The following is a 21,157-nucleotide window of genomic DNA, read 5'->3' as shown; positions in this document are numbered from 1 at the left end:
AGCTCATCCAGCAGCTGGCCGAGAACGACCCTAACCGTATGGAACCCCTCCGGCGGGAAATCCGGCTTTGGATTCCCTTGCCGGATGTTAACATTTCGCTCAGGCTATGATTGAAATGGACGACGGGCTCAGTGTGCCTGTGTGTAAGGAATGAGTTTGAATCGCGTTCCGGAAGGCGAAGCAGATGCCTTGCACAGGCATTTGTATCATAAGGCTGTAATTATCCCCTTGGCTTGAGCTGCGCACTAATTCTTGGCCAGTTTGTCAGTATGATTGGCTGACCGGATGACCCGGATTATGAGAATAAGAGGAGGGGTTGGAGGAGGGCATGGGCTGCGCCGCCGTGAGAAGAGGGCTCTGGATTGGCAGCCGCAGGCGGCGGCTGCTCGGAGAAGGAGGTAATGCAGGGGGAGGGCCGAGGTACGTCTAGAGAGGATAGGTTAGGATTCAGCTGGCCATCATCCATACATTAGCTGCGGGATCACAGGCTGAAGCTAGCAATGCGGGAAGCAGTGGGAATGAAAGTGGAGGTGCAGGATCTGGGCCTGGGTCAGAGACCCACCAAGAGGACTTGGATTGAGGGTGGCTGGAGGTAATAAGCTGTTTATTTCTTTTCATGCTGATGTTTTTACTTTGATAGATGTTATACTGCTCTTTCTGAGGCATTAAAGTTTAAAATATGATTGCACAAAATTGTTGCATTTTTGCTTAAGGGATCTGCAGCAAGTTTTCTCTTTACCTGTCTGTGACAATATGTTTGCTGAAATTGCCTTTAATGCACATGTGTGAGTTGTGCTAACATTTATTGTTTGATTATGACGCTGATTACACGTTACATGTAGGAAGTGTTAAAAGAACAGAAAAAAGGATAATGCAAAGGAGTAGCGTATTAATTTTATTCGACATTGGTATTTTATGTAATTGTGTAATTTGCTGTTGTGCAAATAATTTTAAATCCACCCTTATTTGGGTCTGAGTGACTTTTCCTAACATAACATAGTATGTGTGGAAATTAGGAGTCCACGGCCAATTAATATGATCCTGCTTAGGGATCTCAATGGAAAGATTAAAAATTTGCTAAACTGTATACAAGATTCCCTCAACACTTTTACCTATCAAAGCCGCATATCTTAAGTTAACTACATAAATCTCAAGAGTAATAAGAGCTACAAGCCGAGGCAGAGCAGTACGAGTTGCAAAAAGGAGATTTGGACAACCATAACTTCTCAGAAAGCGATATGCTGCTCCCAGAGATAACCCTCATATATAAGAGATGACCCTTCTTTTATAGCCTCCTGATTTAAACTAATCCAGAAATAGACATGTTCATAATCATTTTCTGAATATTTCCAAATGTTCATTGAAGGCATCTCATCTTTGAATGCCAACTACTATCACATGCTTATCAAACTTTTGTCGTCCTTTTTTGTCAAAAATGCTACACAATGCTCAGAGCCTGAGGCACCATAAAGTCCATTTCACCTTGGGATGTACATCTTATGAATTCTCGTTGTTGTGTTATATGTTCTTCATTATTTGGCCTTCTTGTTGTGCAATTCTGTATTATATAACAACCTGCATTCACAAACCTTTCCATAGACAGGATAATCTAGTTTCTGCAAAATCTTCTATCACACTATTTTCGTTCATTTTCTGATCTAATACATGACTAGCTCAATTGCACATGCACTGCATGTGCTAAATTATTAAGTTGTTATCCAATAAATTTTCTATTATACATAGCAATAATTCAATAATGATTTAATTTATGTAATGTTATTATAATGTTCTATATGGAAAATGTTTCCCGAACTGTTATTTAGTAGTTAAATCAACAAATATTCTTAATACAATTTTGTTGAAGAGTTTTCCTTTGAGGGTAATATAATTGGAGCAAGTGATTAAAATAAAATTTTTTTGGAGAAGATTGCAATTTAATTATATGAGTTTATACCCTAGTCTTATGTTATGCTTTAGAATGTGCTAGAATAAGGTACGGAAAAAAAGGAAATAAATGAAAAAATCTCTCTTGCAAAATAATTTTAATTATGTGAGTTCAATCATATTCTCATGTTATTGCTTTAGAATGTTCTAGAAATAAGTAGTAGTAAGAAAGGGTGGGGATCCCTTTTCTAAAATTACAATTTTACCCTCACAACTACAATAGAAACTAGGGGAGTTGTCCTCCAGTCATCCAACTTTTCGTTTCCCTTATTAAGTTCATTATAAATTAGTATTAGTATAGATATCCAAAGCTCTTCCCTAGTTCCCTAATCATCTCCAGCTAGTGTGAGTTCCATCAAATTAGGGCAAAGGATGTGTGATGTTTGACCTTTGTCAGAATGCAAATCAACTTGTTGTCCGTTTTCACCTTTGATAGAGATGAATTCACAAGCATTCTCTCTTTGTTTTCTTCTTCTGAAGAATTGAATGGTTAATGCAATTTTCATTGCGATTGCATGTATTGAAAAAGCTGCTAATGGTCCATTGCCAGTTTTGCATCATTGGGATCCTCGTGTGTAATTTTAGGTACTTCGCTTTATGTGACCATCTGTTCTATAACTTATATCTGAGACATGTATAGCAAAATTGCTCATGCATGTCTATGTTGTACCGTGTTGCCATTCTATTTTTGATTTTGTTTGTTTGAGAAGTGTGTGGTATGCCTGCTTGCTTTTGCTTCATGGTACACAGTGTTGTTGCGCTCTTTAATTTTATTTCATGTGATTTGTGAGCTTTAGATCTATTTAAATTATTAGTAGTTCTTTAGTGTTATACAGAAGGATGACATGTGATTGTCTAATTGTTTGGCATCTTGGCAACCTCTAGTCTTCTACCATATAAATTTGAGAACCACACAACATCCAGTGAAATGTTCACAATACCAAGCATAGCAGGCCTGATATAACAAGGCAACATGGAAGCCAAGCATAAACACCTGATATAATAAGCTAATATAGAAGCCAAGCATAATTGTCTGATATAAGAAGCTAAGCTAAAAGTCAAATGTAAACACCTGATATAAGAGTCTAAGGTAGATTAACAGTTATTTTATATTAAAGACTGTAACATACTGTATAGTTGGAAGTCGGAACTAATCTTGTGTAACTTAAACAATTTATCAGTATGTTTCTGTTTGACTTTGATTCATTGCCCAATGTTCCTTATAACACCGCATGGTGAGGCTGTTACATTTGCCAGTGAAATAAAAGTCCAAAATTACAGCTCAGACATAACATCCTTCCATATAGTGGCAGGTGTATACATGCAATCTTTGGATTGATGTAACTTGAGAACTTCAAGGCTGGCAGTCTATACAGCACGAAGACTCCTACCGCGAACCATATCAATGTCTCACATGTATCAGACGCTATACTTCTAAGCCACTCATTTGCCATGTTTTCAGTACTTCTTTTCCATATTCTTGCATTTCTTGTAGCAAGCATTATGTACAGTTTATAGTGCATAGCTTGTTGTTGTATTTGTTCTTATCTTATTTGTTCTACTTATATGAATTATTAATTTTTCGGAAGGAATGGATATAGTATAGTGCTCAATTTGAAGAAATCTATTAATTGCCAAAAACTTGTGTTATCAATTTATCATCATATTCATAGCTTTCAAGGTTGCTGTGTCAATTTGTCTTGGTCAAGCAATGCAACATAGCTGATATGGTCATTTATGATTCAAAGCAAAGATGCCTCCCCCTCGCCTCCAAACAAGGTTTTTATGTTAATATAGGGACATACCTATACTACTTATCAAAACAGTGAAGAAATTAAAGTAATCAAACAAATTTTCCTTCAGTTCAAGGTAGTTATTGGCAAGTTTGTCCAAGTGTGGAACCCCTCTCATAATTTGGTTTGTATGTGGTAACATGTGTTTTCCAAAAACCCCTTTAAGATATTATTTCTTTTCGAAGGAATGAAATATTATATTATAGGGCTTTTTCATATATCCCTTAAAATTTGGAAATATTCCTCAAATTACTAAAATTGCTATTAGGTCCCGCCCTCTTATATCTTGCGATGCTACTATTGATTGGAGGGATTAAGTTGAAACAACTTATAAGAATTAGGGATCTGCTAGAAATTTTAATCATTTAAGGGACGAATTTTGAAGCAACAAACACTTATTAGGGGATCTATTAGCAGTTTTAATGATTTGACAGACCAATTTTAAATTAGTATTAAAGATTCAAGGACCGATATCAGAAAATAGTATTTTGCAATAGTTTAAACAATTTTACAGCAAGCGTAGATAGCCTAGGTGTGGATCCGGAGCCTAGGCATTTTCTTCTTCTTCTTCTTCTTATTTAATTACGATCAATGTTAGAAAAAGTGCCAGTAGGATTGTCTTTTCTTTTTTTGTTTAAGTGGCAAGGGAGGAGGTTTTGCTGAAGGTCGGAGGAGAAGGAAGATGTGTGTAGTTGGTAGAAGAGGTTGGAGGAGTTCGGAGGAGGTTAAAGGATGCGGAGGCAACAAATGAGGAAACTACGACAAATACCTAAGCGGTGCAGTCCATGTAAGAGCTTCATGCTCTCCTGGACGCTCCCAAGACTTAGGCGAATGACCTATATACTACCTAGGCCAAGGCGAGAGCCTAGGCGGGCCAGACTTTTTTTTAAAACATTGAATTTAAAATTCATAAAGAAAGCAAAAGAGTTACATGCATGAATATGAAATTGATTAAAAAAATTTAAATTTACCTCTATTGATAATCCTTTCTAACCGCTTATGCCCACTGATTTAAGAGTGATAATAAAAACATAGTCTAAATCAGTTACACCGTGAATAAGAAAAATCTTTATACTATTCTACAGACTTAAGATGAGAATCTTGCATATTTTTGAAAAATACATAGAGAATGCGATCTTTTCTGTATTTGAGTCATCATGCTTCTCAATTTGGGTTTAGTTTTTAAAACCTCATTTCTTCCAATTTCTTGCAGGTTTTGGCATTTAGCTAACTATTGATATTCAACATGTTATATCAATATTGAAAATAACAATAACACATAACTGGGTAAAATAAAAAAAAATAAAAAAAAGCGTAACACATAACATATGTTATTTTGTTTATTAATTACTACATATTTTACAAATACAAACTATTCATTATGACTTTAATAATTAGAATTATAAAAATTTCAAACATAACATCTCAATTAGTAATAAAATATTTTTTACTATTTAATTTCAAAAAATATAAAAATATTCATAATAATTGTAAGAATTGGGAACACAATATCATAATACAAAAATATTTTAATAAAAATTCTTTAATTTAATAAAACCTATATAGATTTACTGGGAAGTATCACAATCGAATACTCAAATATATAATCATAAATTTTATCACTTATTCATAATTACATTTGTTTAAAAGACGTATTCATAATTGCACTATAACATATTGATGTCACCACAACCAGCCGTGACGGCTTAATAAGCGATTCATAAGTAATTACTTAACTACTTCAAGTTTTAGGAAAGGGTATACTGTAACTTATTTTGAAATAACGTAGGCTACATTGAAATAACGCATGTTATATTGAAAATAACGCCTATTATGTTGTAATAATGTAGAGGTTTAGTGTGAGTTATTCATAAGGTTTTGTACTATTCTGCTTGATTTCATGAATATACACGAGGACATTGTTGTTTTAAGTATGAAAGACCAAATCAAGGTGTATTTGAGAGAGCTTTTGAATTTAGTTTTTTTGACTAGTTGCAGTAGTTGAATTGAGTAGTATAAGAGCTTTAGTGTTACCAAAAATATGAAGGACAATCTTTTTGAAGTTAACAAATTTAAGATGATTTACTTGATAACAAAGTTGACTTTGTTTGCTCATCTGTGGTGCTTAGCCCCCATCACCTAGGAAAAAAAAAACTCATCCCTGATTCAAAGTGACCCCTTAAACTAAATTATCCTCACTAGTATGTCTGAAATCCCTGGAGTATGCTTATGGATTTCATCTTGATTTTGTGTGTTTGTTTACCCTTTTTTTATCATTGGTGTGTTTAAGAGTGGTTGTTTGGGGTGGGGTTTGGTATTTCTTTTCTTGGGACTTCCATTTTATTTTGTATGGCCATCTTCTTTAAAGGATTATATTATAAGAACTTACATCAAATGTTGGGTAGAGGAGACCATGTTTAATGCGAGTCAAATAATATATGTCCCTATTTAGGAGTTACACTAATCATGTTTCCTTTTTCTTATTATTGTTTTCCTATCAGAATTCTGTGCGGCGTAAAAGTATCAGGTCTTACTCTCATCATAATCAATGAGGATATAGAGAAAGTCGTCTCTTTCTTTTATTTCAACATTTCATCTGTGCAAATTTTTTTTGATCCTAGTCATCTTCTTTGTCCACGAGAGTGAAGGAGATTTTCCACAAGCACCCCACAGGAACTTCAACATGACAGACATGCTATCCCTTTGACTTCTCAGTGTTCTGTAATATGGTGATAATGCAATCATCTTGTCAAAGCTTCATGCACACCCATCACATCAACCCTCGATTGGCCCCTCTTATTTGTTGCCGTTTCTCTGTGTTCCAACACTTCTTGTTGATTTTCTGGGCCTACTCGGCCTCTTGTGGTCTTGGTTTATTTTGGACCTATTCACCATCGCATACACAATCTTCTATTTTGCCAGTAACGTTTCTTGTAGATGCTGCTCAGCCTCTTTTTCTCTTTGTTGCTCATAAATTATCTTTTATCTTGGTGTCACTTGGGAAGCTTCTTTATCTCTATGTTATTCTCACATAAACAATTTTGTCATTGATTGTTGTTATGACCTTTGTACTAAATTGGCGAATTATTCAACTCTCTTTGTGACGAGCCGGGCTGAGCTAATCTCTATCCTCCACTTGAGGGGAAGTATTAGAAGAGTAGTTTCTTTTACTAGAGGAGTTCAAATTTAGTGTACATAGTATGTTTGGATTTAGGAGTTTCCTTTACGAGGTTTCCTTTTTTCTATTGGAATTTTTCTTTCATAGATATTCTACAAGGAGTTTGAGTATGAGGTAGTACTTCAATGATAATATAGAGCTCCTCTTTCTTTTATTTCAACAGGTTATATTATAAGTGGAAGCATGTGAACTCTTATGTACAGGGCATTGTGCCATGGTTGTGCTAAATGCACTTACTATCTAGCAAACATTGAGAAATTTCCATGAGAACATATGAAGGTTGTTCTAAAGCTAAGTTGTAATTGTAATTTGGTATAATAGTAGACAGGCGAAGTGTTGCAAGTGCGTGACATAACATGCTTTGTCACAACGTAGATACTAAATAGATATACTACCAGGTCTACCTTTTGCAGTAGGTGCAAAGATGGTGAACACTGCTAGTCTTGTGTAGGGGTTTAGTTCAGGAAAATGAAGATATTTTTGGATTGTTATAAAATACTTTCGTATTCACAACAAACTAAGTAGGTTTACAACCGGATCTACCTTTTGAAGTTGGTGCATAGATGTCGAACACTGCTAGTCCTATGTAATGGTTTTAGTTGAGGGAAATGAAGATAGTTGGGATTGTTATATAAGAGTTTAGGGCGTAGAGAAGAATTTAGGGTTTAGAGAAAACTTGTTTATGGATGTGTCTATGAAAATGGAATTTATTAAAAGTTGGTGCATGGATGTAAATAACTGCTAGTCTTGTGCAAGGGGTTTAGCTTAGGGAAATGAAGATATTTGGGATTGTCATAGAAGAGTTTAGGGTGTAGAAAAGAGCTTAGGGTTTAGAGAAAACTGTTTATAGATGTGTCTATGGACGTGCAATTCATTTGGATTTCCCCCTTTCATAGGATGGGAGGGTTTTAGTATAGGAAAATGAAGATAGTTGGAATTGTTATAGAAGGGTTTAGGGTTTAGAGAGAACTTGTTTATGGATTTGTCTATGGTCATGAAATTTGTTTGGACTTCCCCCTTCCATGGGGAGGGAAGGGTTTCTGTCACAGAAGTTTTATTGCTCTTCAGAATTTAGAAACAGGTGAAAGAAGCAGAAGAGAAGGGCGCAAAGACTGGATTTCAGTCAATCTTGAAAGGCATACTGTTTCAGATGATAGTTGCCATGTGAGCTTTTACTCTCCTAAACTACTCCTACACTACAAGAGAGAAAATGTGGGCTCCTTTTAGGAGTAACCAATTTTGAGAAAAGTTGAAAAGGAAGGATTACAGACTTTTCTCACTTGTTGTGTGGGAGTAATTTGGAGAGAGTAGTCTTGTTATCGCTACTCTTCACCTAATGCCCGACTCTTATTTAAATCCTTCTACATCTGAAAGTTCTTCTGGAGTGACTGATGCTATCTTTATTCGACTGATTTTTTCAATTTTAAAATTGATCCCTAAATTTTGAGTACTACGGCTGGGATTTGCTACTTCCATGAAACGAAAGTAGACATGCCTATAATTACATGGCTACTTATGTAGATGAGTTTATGCATGAAAATTTGTACTTGTTACAAAATGGATCAGTACGTCTTTGGATGCTATGTTGGTCTTGCAGAAAATCGTGAGCCTTCATCAGCAAGATAAAACTTGATATGTAGTTACTTCAATTGCAGTTTCTGTCTGTTGGTGACATAACTGATAACTTTCAGCTTTATGTTCCTCTAATTTTCGTGAAAAGCACCTCACCAGTATTTACTGCTTGAGCCTGTTATCTCTATATTCCTTGAAAGTTCTTCGAACCATGCACATCTTTTCTGTATATCATCTAAATATTTATGCTATACCTGTCCAGAAGTAACAATTACGTACCAGAAAACCTACCTTGAAGTTACTGATTTGTAACTGGATGTTCTATTGTTGTCCTTCATCTTTATATTACTCTTATGAGGCCTTTGCCAGATCACACTAAGGATCTAGACATGATGCAGAAAGTCTCAGGGCAGTTGCTTAGCAACTGCCCTAAGCAACTGCCCTTAAGACGCGTTTTGATTGGCTAGGGTAAGCTTGGGTATCGGGTTGGGTTTAGAGTTGAGATTATTTGTTGGGATACGTGTCCCTCTCACAGTGTGAGTGATAGCAGCAGTGGCTTCTCACGGCTGTTGCTTCAATTCTTTGCAAGGACATTGGCATTTATATCTAATTTCTGCTGCCTATTCTTTTCAAGGACATTTTTTTGTCTTGCATATGCATGTGATTGAAATTTTAAGTATTTACTTCTCCAAATAGCACGCAGTGCACCCTCTTCGCTTTGTCTCACCAGGTGTTATGGATAATGTTTTATACATTTTCTCCATGATGGATAATATCTTTGCAATGTACCTATTGTATTATTTCCCCTTGAACTGAATATTCCAAAGAAACACACATTTACATTTGGTGAAGGGACTGAAAGTCCACAATCAAATAAACATATTCACTCGATACTTCCTGTTCTAATTTGCTGATAGCTATTGATATCTCTATTGTAGGATGAGCCGTGAGCTGTTCTCAGTACTGCATCAAATGCGATACCTGTTATGAAATTCAGTAAAAAGGACTGCTGTTCAAAATAATTGCTGAGCTCATTAGTTTTAGTTACTTCTCAGATAGCTGGGGAGAGACTGTGGATATGGTAGGAGTTGCATTCCGATAAAAATCAAATCATACCAAGGAAATGCACATGTCTGAACTCGAGGTTATATACACAGCATTTTGTTTATTACTTAAGAAACCATGTTGTATCTTCATTTTCTTTTTATTCATTTTTTTTATACTTGTTATCAAAGGTGGTGTACTTGTCGGATTTATTTTTGTACAAGTTTTATATACGGCTGTCTGAACTGGTTATTATTTACAGGATTGCTAGCTCCTGTTGATTGTTGTGATTTGTGATTTTCATAAGCCATGTGGTACGTGCTTTCTGTTAGGGACATTTTATCACAATAGCCTCCTTGGGGCTGGAAGAACTCATGCTCCCCTTTTCTTCACCCGTCAACGCACCCCCCTATATGTGTGTGTGTGTGTGTGTCATGATCAGTATATGAGTTGTTTTTTTGGTGACAATGTATGCATGATTTTGCTTTGATTTATTTATTTTTCTTTCCTCTTTCATCTATTTACTTGCATTTTCTGTATTACCGACGTTTTTTTTGTTTGTGATGTTTTGGCAGCTGTTATAGTTTTCTCTCTCTTTGTGATGGTAATTTTCCTGTATGTCAATTATTGCCAGATTTGATTGATATTTTTCATCGCAAGATGATACTATCATCTCAAATACTTTCCATTGCTATTGTCCTCCCTGTTACTATGACCTTCAAATTTTTTTTAAAGACCTGCAGATTTTCCTCCTTTTTATTTTTTTTAATTATTTTTTGTGCGGGGGAGGACAAAGGACAATACTCAGAAGTGGCCAACAGATCATAAAAGTTAACTTTCGACGGAACCACTTCCTTCATGAAACAACAATTAAAAAAAAGACTGCTATTCAACTAAATAAAATAACAATAAACATCTTTGTATGAACTTAATTGATCAATCACCATCGACCGTCCCTTAAACCTTAACTAAAACTGCCACTCCCCTATTGAACTCAATAGACGAAATTAAAAAAAAAGAAAAAGAAAAAAAAGAAAAGAAAAACTATTGAAAAGACCTACTACAGTCAAAATAACTAGTCTAATAATGACTACTGCAATCAGAATGAGTGAGCTTCGAGTCCCCCCTCAAGCTATCCACGCGCACGCGACATGATACGTAGAAATCCTTGGCCCTAAACTTCAGGAACGATATCCCCACCTTAGCTTCAACCTTCATCTCCACGTCGAACGCCGCCCCGCGGTCCGCTGCTTCTCTCAGTCTCTGATGAACGTCACCACCGTCATCACGCACGGACACGGGCACCTTCACATCGACCCCGTCGAGCAATCCAAGCTCGACGGGGGACAAAACGCCGTTGCCCACGACACGACCGGCGTACGATACGTCGCAACCTCCCCCCGTTATGCGGAAATCGAACACGTTGGAGTTCCTGATGTTCACGCTAACGGGGAAACCGGACGTGGCGTTCGGCTCCGCGACGACGACAGGGAACGACCGAAGGTAGAAGAGCGGGAGGGAGGAGTTGGCGACGAGGACGACGAGGCCGACGACGGTGATGGCGAGGGCCAGGAGGAGCAAACAACCGGCGTAGGAGAAGAGGAAGCAGGTGACCCGGGCTCTGGTCGACCGCGGGGGGTCTTGGTCGGGCGCACCGGGAGCTCTTCTGACCGTCGGCATTGCTCTTTGCTTTTTTTTGAGAATTGGAGAGCAGGTTTTGGTTCGTTTATGATCCGTGATGCCACTTTTATAGCACGGAACCGAGGAACACGAATCTATGTAGGAGTTCTTGTTTGATGAACTAATTGTACAAGGATTGGTGTTGTTGAGGAATTAGAATTGGAGTGATGCAATATAATTTTACTCGTAATCTTTAAAATTACAATTAAAGAGTTTTAATAATTAAATATTTAGTAATCCTGATAAAATTATAACTATCAATAATTAATAGAGTATAATAACCATATCTTTAAATAAAATTATAACTATCAATAATTAATAGAGTATAATAACCATATCTTTAAAATTGGTCGTTTGCAATCCAAGCCTCCCGTCTCAAAAAATCCTCATGTGTCTTTTTATATCTCTTCTAAGTATGACATGTGAACAACTAATCCTATTGAAAGTTTACACGAGGTCATCCAATCCATATCTTTATTTAGAATCCTCATCAAAGAAAAACTATTTATAATCAGAAAATTCTAATAGTTAAATATTTAGTAATTCTAAACTATTACATAATTGAAAAAAAAAATCTAATGATCATACTTTGAATTCTCTTTTCTATTTATTTTTTTCTGTTATTCTTGCTTCTCTTTTCTTTCATTTTTTTATGTTATGTTTTTTCCCTTGTTCTTTCTTTACTTTTTTTTTCTTCATTTTATAATATATTAGTTTTGGGTTACCAGATCCTAAATGAATCCCAACTTTTTTTAAAAAAAATTCCATGTGCCCTATCTCATTTAAGCATGTGGTCACCTTAATCTGATCAGAAGCTTGACATATAAATATGAATACATAAAGTTGTAATCACCTAAAAATCCTCATCAAATTAAAGTCATTCATAGTTAGAAAATTTTAATAATTAAATATTTGATAATCTAATCAAATAATCATCGTCTATTTTGAATCTGAAAAAAAAAAAATTTATCTGCGGACTTATTCAGTGCACTGAATTTTTCTTTTTTTATTTTAGAAAATTAGAAAAAGAAGGATATAAAGAAGAAATTAGTAGTGGAGACCTTGTTATGTTCATAACACCATGTGGGAACTTAAGCGTAATATTATGTTCATTTTTAGACTATAAGTCATTTGTATGATCATATGCATAAAAAAAATGAATTATACAGTAAACATAAAAAAAATGCAACGGACTAAAAAATCAGAACAATTCAATTTAAAAGCACAAACACAATGAAAAAAAAATAAATCAGATATATAAATCAATTAATAAGGCTCATCCGTGCGAGCACCGACACAACATATGAGAGTTTGGAAACCTAGTATCAGTTTTATCAAAATAAAAATACCTGGGCCAATGGGCCGTAGTAGGCCCAGCCCGCTCCATTTTCATCCCCACGTGACTGCCCTCGGCTCTCACGTGCCGAAGATTCCTCTAACCTCTCTACTCTCTACCCCCGCTCTTCGACCAAAGAAAAAACGGATGGACTCCAGTCTCTCCTAACAAATCCACTCCTGAAACTCTCAATGGCGTCGACCGTCTCTCCGGCGATCTCCGCCGCCTCCCTCCGCCTCTCCCGTCTCCCCCATCCGAAGCCGCGTCCAGCTCGGTCGCCTGATTCAGCGGAAGAAACCGCTGGGGTTCGACGGGAGGGTTGGCGCTGAGATTGCGTTACGGTGCTCCGCGGTGACTACAATCGGAGAGAGCGAGTTCTCGGGTGAGGTTTTGGGGTCGGAGGTGCCGGTGCTGGTTGAGTTCGTGGCGGAGTGGTGCGGGCCGTGCCGGTTGATCTCGCCCGGCATCGATTGGGCGTCTCAGGTTCGGTTCGGGATCCTTAACGAAATTTTGATTAGAGAAGCTTGTGTTATGGTTGCAGTTGGCGATTAATTGACCAATTTTGATTGATCGAGTAGCTGCAGTTTATTGATTCTCATAGCTCTAATTCTTTAATTTGACCGAGTTTTCGAAACTTCAGTTAAAAGCTGAACTCTTTGGAGGTCTTTGGCTGCAAAGAATGGCCAATAAGAATGTAGACTGACCATTTGGAGTTACAAGTCTTAGCTTTAACTGCGGGTCTGCGGCTTGTCTAAAAATTTGCATGTAATATATACTTTTTTATTGAGAAAAAGGATGGATTACCACAAAGGTAATCCAGCCAGCTAAATATTAACAAAAGTGGTTGTTACATGAAAATACACACTCCCAACCAAAAGTGTGTATTGAAGTCCACTACAAAAAACTACAAAGCATGATGAAACACCACTCTGTACACATCCATAAATCCCTCCACAGGGATATGAACCTAATAGTTGCTAACAAAAACCAAAAGTAAACCAAAAGTATATATTTTGCATGTAATATATACTTGCAAAATATAGTTTCACTAGCTATATTCTGGGTTTGAGTACGAGATGGGGTTATCTCAAACTATTCTTTTTGTGTGTAAAGCAGAATTGTTTTTAAGGCAATGAAGTGAACGATATTGAAGCAAAACATAGGTTGATTTATTGGAGTTACAGGACTTGGGTGTGGAAACTTTGTGACTGAGGAAAACTTAGCTGCAAATCCGAACAGGCTATTGACGAATGGCACCATAGACCTATGAGGATTCATGAGGGAAAATCTGTAAAGATGTAATGTATTTTAGGTATTGATTTTTGAAGATAATTGTAGCTAAGGTGCATGTCGGAGATTATTTGATTCTAGAGACGGATTCTCGTCATCTGCCAGTTTTGGAAAGCTTCCATGTCTTCGAAAGGAGGGGTAAAAAATAATAAAAAATAAAACATAGAAATGGTTTGATGGGCAAATCAGAACCTATAAGATGCAAGGTTTTTTGGGCTATTAAACCTTGAAAAGGAGGTAAGACACCAGGAAGAGCTTGATGTGATAACATGGCGAGTAAAGTTAGAGAGGAGCCCAAAGATTGACATTTTTTGGACTTGGTACCTGTGAAAGCTGCGCCTAGGTCCCACAAGAAAAGGGGAAAAGAGGTGGGGATGAAAAGGGGTTAGATTTAGATCTGAACATATTTCAGATCTGAACTAGGGTCATTTCTAATATATAAGATCGGGGTTAGTAAGGCAACTCTACATGTTATATACTCTTGCCTACATACACTGAGATGCACACAAAAATGAACAAACAAGAGAGCACCAGCAGCAGAAGCAATAGCAACAACAATAAAAAATAAATAAAACTTTAAAAATTAAAAAAAAATGAGAGAAAGAAGAATACCGTTTTCATTGGTCCATGGAACACATCAGTGAATGAAAAAGGTGCAGTCTGGGGCCATATTCATATATTCTCTCAAGGCTAGATGTTATGGGGTGGTTTACCAATTCCTTTCATGGATAAGAAGTATGCCGTTATTGAATTTTCCTCGAGTTTACTTCTCTTCTACAGAATTTGCATTTTAAAAACAATATGGATATCTTAAAATACCTATTACACTGTCAGAATGTTTTTACATAAAAGTTTAGTATCATAATGCATACCTGGCCTCTTTGTTATCTAATGTAAAATAAATTATGTAAATTATGTTACAAGTGGTACTATAGAACTCAATCTCACTACAGTGGACGAAAGCTCTGAAATTGAATTCCTGCTTGAAAAAGGCTACAACCTGTTCTCCAAAAATAAGTAAAAGATATGATGTTTTATTGCTGCTTGTTCTTCTGGCGTCTTGCTTCTACCTTGAACCCCATTAGCTCCTACTTGCTTACTATTGACCATTGCGATAAAGGATGGATTTTCTCACTTTCCCCCCCTCAAGTTTGACATGATCTTTATAAGGAGAGCAATATTAGCTTCTAATTTCTTTTTGTCTCCGAATATATTGTATTGATCTCATCATAATACTGGCAGTATTAGCTCTCAAAGATGAACCATTGCAAAGTGGTTTCTGTACTGTAAGTTGATTTCCCCCTTAAGATGCTTATATAAGGAGTTGACTGTTGCATTATCCTTAGCTAATAGTAAGGTGGGTTTGTTCCCTCATATGAGCTTTTAGCGCTTTTTTAATGACTTGATTGTTGTCTTTAGCAGACAACAATACGCGTCGTAAGGAATGTATTAAGGTGGATGTTCAAATCTTTGTAGTGAATTGTCAGGGGATGCTAGCAAACACACCCCAAACCACCACACACATGCACACACAACACACACACACACCATAAACAGGCACACACTGCTGCATCCTTGCCCACAAAACCCCTTGAGAATTAATCTCTTTTTGACGTAACTTTGATGAAGCTCCTACTATTGTAGGGGTTGGCTACCATAATCCATTGATACTAGGATATGTTTTCCTCGACAAAAAGTAGGGTGTCTAGCACACTTGGACACGAAACATACGTCCACCTATGTCCGGCATTTACTAATATGCTAGTCATTTCCTTTAGGACAGACATTAATTCTTTCTATAGATCATTTTAATCGGTTTTTCTATAGAGTGCCCTTGGGCACTCTATAAGAGAGGAGAGAGATAGAGAGAAATGAATGAAGAGAGGATCCCAATGCAAATCAGGGGGCCCCCCTCCTCATTCATTTCTCTCTATCTCTCTCCTCTCTTATAGAAATCAGGGGGCCCCCCTCCTCATTCATTTCTCTCTATCTCTCTCCTCTCTTATAGAGTGCCCAAGGGCATTCTATAGAAAAACCGTTAATAAAATTGGGTTGTCTCATTTATTATAGTGACTTTATAAGCCATCTTGCTTTCTGAGTCCGTGATGACTGCAATTATCTTGCTTTTGAGCAGGTGAGCTGGATCAGCAAACAACAAAATGAGGGGAAAAAAATAAATGAATTTGTTTATTAATTAGGAGAGGACTTGTTAGTTAGGTTAGCACATGCTTCGTATCTCCATACCACACTTCCATTAGCTCAGTTTTCATTGAATTCTACAATTAGTGTTATACAGTTTTTACATATAAAGCTAGCCTGCTAATGCCTACAGAACTGGGGTGTTTGAAAATACAGGAATACAAAGACAAGTTAAAGATCGTCAAGATTGATCACGATGCAAATCCCCAGTTAATTGAAGAGTACAAAGTATATGGCTTGCCATGTTTGATTCTCTTCAAAGATGGGAAAGAGGTTCCGGAAAGTCGACGTGAAGGAGCGATTACAAAGGTTAAGCTGAAAGAATACTTGGACTCCCTACTGGGGTCTACAACTGTTGTCTAATTGACTACTTTGTATATCAGTATATCTTTGTATACTTTGGTGATTTAATTCATCTGTGAAGTTGTAAACTACTAGGCTTCATGTGTCAGAGGAATCAGTGAAAATGGTGTATACCAATTAAATTTGAGATCTTCCCATGGAAATTATGTATAGCGTAACTTGAGAATGGACAATGACCTGAATTTCTGCAGCCTCAAGCTTTTATGGGGTTCTAAAATGAGCATCTAATGGGAGATTGTATCGAAGCTTTGCCTGCATGTCTTACTACGCAGTGTAAAGCCTGAAATGGGCTGCCTTCATGAATTTTCTTCTAGCTGTTGGACTTTGGAAATTTATATACTTGGATTCCTCGTTAACTGCTGAAAACATTCACCTTACAGCACCCTAAACTATTTAATGTTAAGAGAATCCACAAGACAGTATGGGGTGTTTTTCTCTTTCTTCAGACTACTATCAGATGACTGTTTTCAGGTGATGCACAGCACTTGCTAGTTTCTCCGCATATGTCAGCTAAAAACATATCCCAAAGATGCCTGAATTGTATCGCAAATGCTTTACCAGTACCCAACGTCTTTACCGATATCTGGCCGTATACTGGCAGATCCCTCTCTTGTCTAGACTTGTGGTTTTCTTCAACAACACAATAACTCTTATGTGTTAAAATAACAAAGGAACAAGACATGGTTTAGCCGAATTGTGCCCTTGCAGGAACGTTATGGTCTAAGTTGACTGCAGAAGGACGCCAGAAGTCCTACTCAAGTCCTCATTTTTGTTCTATCGATCTCCAGTCAGTGGATAGTCGAGATATGAAAGACGTAAATGTATACCTGACACCAAATTTGAGAGTGACCATGGATACGTGCCGATTTCCCTCAGGAAGTGACCAGGGGGGTCGAACGAGGAACGCACAATCTGCTATTAGTGCCCAACTACTATCAGTCTCCGATCCAGTGATCCTACCAAAATATGATAAGTGCGTCCATTCTCAATGAACACTCTTTTCACTCCATATAATTGAACTACAAGAAAGCCTCAACTGCAATCCAAACACAATCGCTTTCCATATCTTTGGCGACCACATCATCCAACGTATAACAAAGAAAATCCTGTGACAGTCCTATGTACTTTATATCAATATCGTTGTAGTGTCGAAAATCAGTCACCCTTTGAGATCTCGAATCCAACTAGACCCTGGCGTTTTCTTCACTTCTCTGTCTCCCATAAGCTCTCTAACCCTATCCACTCCATCCCAATTTCTCTTATCAGCATAAATGTTCGACAAAAGAACATATGTCGAAGGATCATTGTTCTCCAATGCAAGAGCTTTCTCTGCTGCTCTCTTCCCGGTCTCCACATCTCCGTGAACCTTACAAGCAGCAAGTAAAGTCTGCCACACTAAAACCCCAGCTCGAAAAGGCATGCTTAGTATCAAAGATTCTGCTTCTTCAATTTCCCCTGCCTTACCGAGCAAATCAACCATACAAGCATAGTGATCTTCGCCTGGGTCTATACCAAAATCATCTTTCATGGATTTGAAATATCTCCATCCTTCGTCTATAAACCCTCCTTGGCTACAAGCGTATAAAATGCAAATGAACGTTATATGGTTTGGTTCAACTTGCTCCGAGATCATCTGATCAAAAACATCGAGTGATTCTTGAATAAGTCCATTTTCAGCAGATCCTTTGATCAATGTAGTCCATGAAACATTGCATCTCTCTTTCATTTCTCGAAACACCTTTGTTGCTTCTTCCATGGATCCACATTTTGCATACATGTCAATAAGTGCGTTATCGACACATACATCCACGTCATTTCCTAGTTTAACCCTAAATCCATGAGCCTTTCTTCCCTCTTCGATTGAAGCTAAGTTTGAGCATGCATTCAATGCAGTAGCCATAGTGAACTTATTAGGCATTATGCCTACCAGCTTCATTCGAGTAACAATATCAAGCGCTTTCGTGGGCTGACCGCAATCTAGGCACCCAGCTGCCATCTGGGTCCATGAAACAACATCTCTCAATGTCATTTCATCAAATGCTCTAAACCCGCAATCCAAATTCCTATTCTTTAAGTACATATCTACCAAAGAATTGCCAACACAAATATCTTCCATAAATCCACACTTCAAAATTTGTGCATGCACTAGTGTTCCGCTAACCAAACTAGAGGAAGCTATCGCTAACCCGGTCAACACGCTACTAAACGAGTACTCATCAGGGTCCACGCCTTCTCTCATCATCCTACACCAAAACCCCCAGACTCTCAAACAATCAAGCTCCAAAAAACCCGCAATCATCGAATTCCAAGAAACAACATCCTTAACCCCACACTTTTCGAAAAACTCAACCGCATCCTCCAGCCTCCGGTTCCTTATCAAACCCATGAGAAAAGCATTGCACAAGAACACATTCGACTCAAACCCAAGCTTAACAACTTGGGCAAACACATGTCTAGCACAATTAAGGTCATCAATGAGCGAGCTGGCATGCAGAGCACTGACGAGTGTGAACTCATTGGGCCACAATCCAGACTGGTACATGCGAATAAATAGCGAAATCGCGGCGTAGGGGTGGTGGGCTTGGACGAGGCCCGCGATAGAAGCGGACCAAGAGACGAGGTTTCGTTGGGGCATTTCATCGAACAGTTGGAGGGGCTGACTAAGGTTTGGAGAACACTTGAAGTACATATTGAGGAGGTGGTTTTGGAGGAAGAGGGAGGAGGAGAGCAGGGGGAGTTTTAGGAGGTGGGCATGGATGGTGGCGCCGATGAGGAGGTTGGAGGATCGGGCGCAGGTTTGGAGGCGGTGGGCGAAGGTTTCGATTTGGGTTTCTAGGGCTTGGGAGAGGGTTGACGGAGGAAATGAACGGAGGAGGAATTTTGGGATTGAGGGTGATGAAGAGGAGAGCATGGGGAGGGTTTGGGTGTTTGGTGTTTTGGGGTGGTATGAGATGGCGCGAAGGAGGAGGAGGATGAGTTTTGTGTTTGAAAAATGGGGGTTGAAATTGGACAAAGGGAGTTTTGGGCTCATGGAGTTAGCTTAATTGCAGTTAAGTACCCTTTAGTTCCCCTACTTTGCACTTATATACCCAATTCACACTTTTGTTGTCCTCTCAGTATGTGTGCTCTTCGAATTTAACCTCCTATTTTCTGCTCACTAAAACCTTAATCCCTATCACAATACTACTATCATCCAGACAATTGCAATCGTTAAAAGAAATAAGACCGTTCGTAACTGTTATCGAGTAATATTTCAGTTGAACGAATTGGGAGCCTTTGTCCTCGCAATACTTTAGCCTGTTGTAAATAGCTCACGTTTCAGACTTTTTGATCGAGCAAGTATCAATTATAGAGAAATCCTACAATTAGTTGTATGGACCAATATTATGTGTGTATTTAGCATTGTTTTAAATATCACCGACATGGCCCGATATATCAACCGATATACCATTTTATAGGGCTTGCCGCAACGGATACGGTCTCTAAACGTCATTTACTGTTTTTTGGATATTTTGGGTGTTATACTTATATACACGATATTGCAGATATATTAGCCTATATACTGGCTGATAATTCTTTTATACATCTTGTCGCAAAATAATATACTGCATTTGGCAATTTGTGAGCGATATATCATGATTTTTTCTATGATATCAAATGACATTTGGCCTAAAAAATTTGTACTTTTATTTGTTTAGCAAGGTTGGTTAGTAATCCTAAATATGTATATATTATTTATATTTTTATGCTTAGATTTCATTAAGTATATTGATATTATATTTTAGTTAATTACATTTTATATGCAAACATCCCTTATGACATTCTAATATTTACCACATATCCCTAATATTTCCCGATATCCGCAATCCAATATGAATTTTAGCCATCCAATATTTTCCTAATGTCTGATATTTAAAACCTTGGTATTTAGTGGCCCAAGCAACCAAAAAGATTATTGATATATTTTAGTAAACAATGTTATTTTCATGAGGTCCACTAAATAAAGAGATATTATTGATGAATAGCAGAATTTCCCTAAAACTAGGGATATAAAGGATCTCTATGGCAACATATTCTGAATTTAATAGTCTAATATCAAACTACGGTAGATTTAAGGGATCAATATTTAAAAGGGGTTTCTTAGATATTAGTCCCTTAAATCTTCAACAATTCAATATTACTTCTTGGATATTGATACGAGTCCCTCAAATCTTATAGGATCATATCTTATAGGATCATGTTTCAGTAAAAAAAGTACAATCACGGTTGGATTAACTTCTAATCAAATTTCAGCATTTATCAGATTACCCCTTTGCAAATGTTCGAATGCTGGATGAGATGATGATAGATAGATTAAAGGTGTAAGAAGATTATATGGGTCATAGAGGATTATGATTGTTGTGAAGCTCGCTTTGAGTTATGGTTCTTTGACTGATGTTGGACTTAAGAGCGGTGTCAAATAGTCACTTCGCCTATAACCATCAGATTTGACAGAATATTTTCTCCAAATCTAGTACGAGTTCATTAGAGCGGCCATTTTGAAAGATCATATAAAACTTGAGGGACTAATATGAAATTATTGAAGATGTAAGCGACTAATACCTAGAAAAACCCCTATTTAAAACATGTCCTCCAAATAACAAACCAACCCAACGGTCCAAATGTCGTCGTTTCCTCTTCACCGGACCCCACCATCCTTCTCAAGAACTCAACACGAGAAAGCGAACTCCTCTCTCTCTCTCTCTCTCTCGCGCGCGC

At 37.4% G+C, this 21,157-nt stretch overlaps 2 protein-coding genes and 1 long non-coding RNA gene across 3 annotated transcripts; 2 read left to right on the top strand and 1 right to left on the bottom strand.

Annotated features, from left to right (window-relative positions):
• Positions 382-9,792, top strand: LOC109820377. Its single transcript, XR_002241829.1, has 2 exons — positions 382-592; positions 9,426-9,792. It is a non-coding gene; the product is annotated as an uncharacterized LOC109820377 (long non-coding RNA).
• LOC109831417 (thioredoxin X, chloroplastic) lies at positions 12,749-16,589 on the top strand (the record flags this gene model as incomplete). Its single annotated transcript, XM_020398743.1, has 2 exons — positions 12,749-13,030; positions 16,193-16,589. Coding segments are annotated over 2 exons (489 nt in total), but the record flags the coding sequence as incomplete, so codon positions are not given.
• Positions 16,727-19,382, bottom strand: LOC109820368 (pentatricopeptide repeat-containing protein At4g33170-like). Its single transcript, XM_020386499.1, has one exon. The coding sequence runs from the start codon at positions 19,308-19,310 to the stop codon at positions 17,559-17,561; it is 1,752 nt and encodes a 583-aa protein (XP_020242088.1). The 5' UTR covers positions 19,311-19,382; the 3' UTR covers positions 16,727-17,558.

This window comes from Asparagus officinalis, chromosome 1 (genome assembly GCF_001876935.1).
Source record: "Asparagus officinalis chromosome 1, Aspof.V1, whole genome shotgun sequence".
NCBI classification, from domain to species: domain Eukaryota; kingdom Viridiplantae; phylum Streptophyta; class Magnoliopsida; order Asparagales; family Asparagaceae; genus Asparagus; species Asparagus officinalis.
The sequence above is the reverse complement of the archived record's forward strand: the minus strand, read 5'-3'. Positions and strand labels throughout refer to the sequence as shown.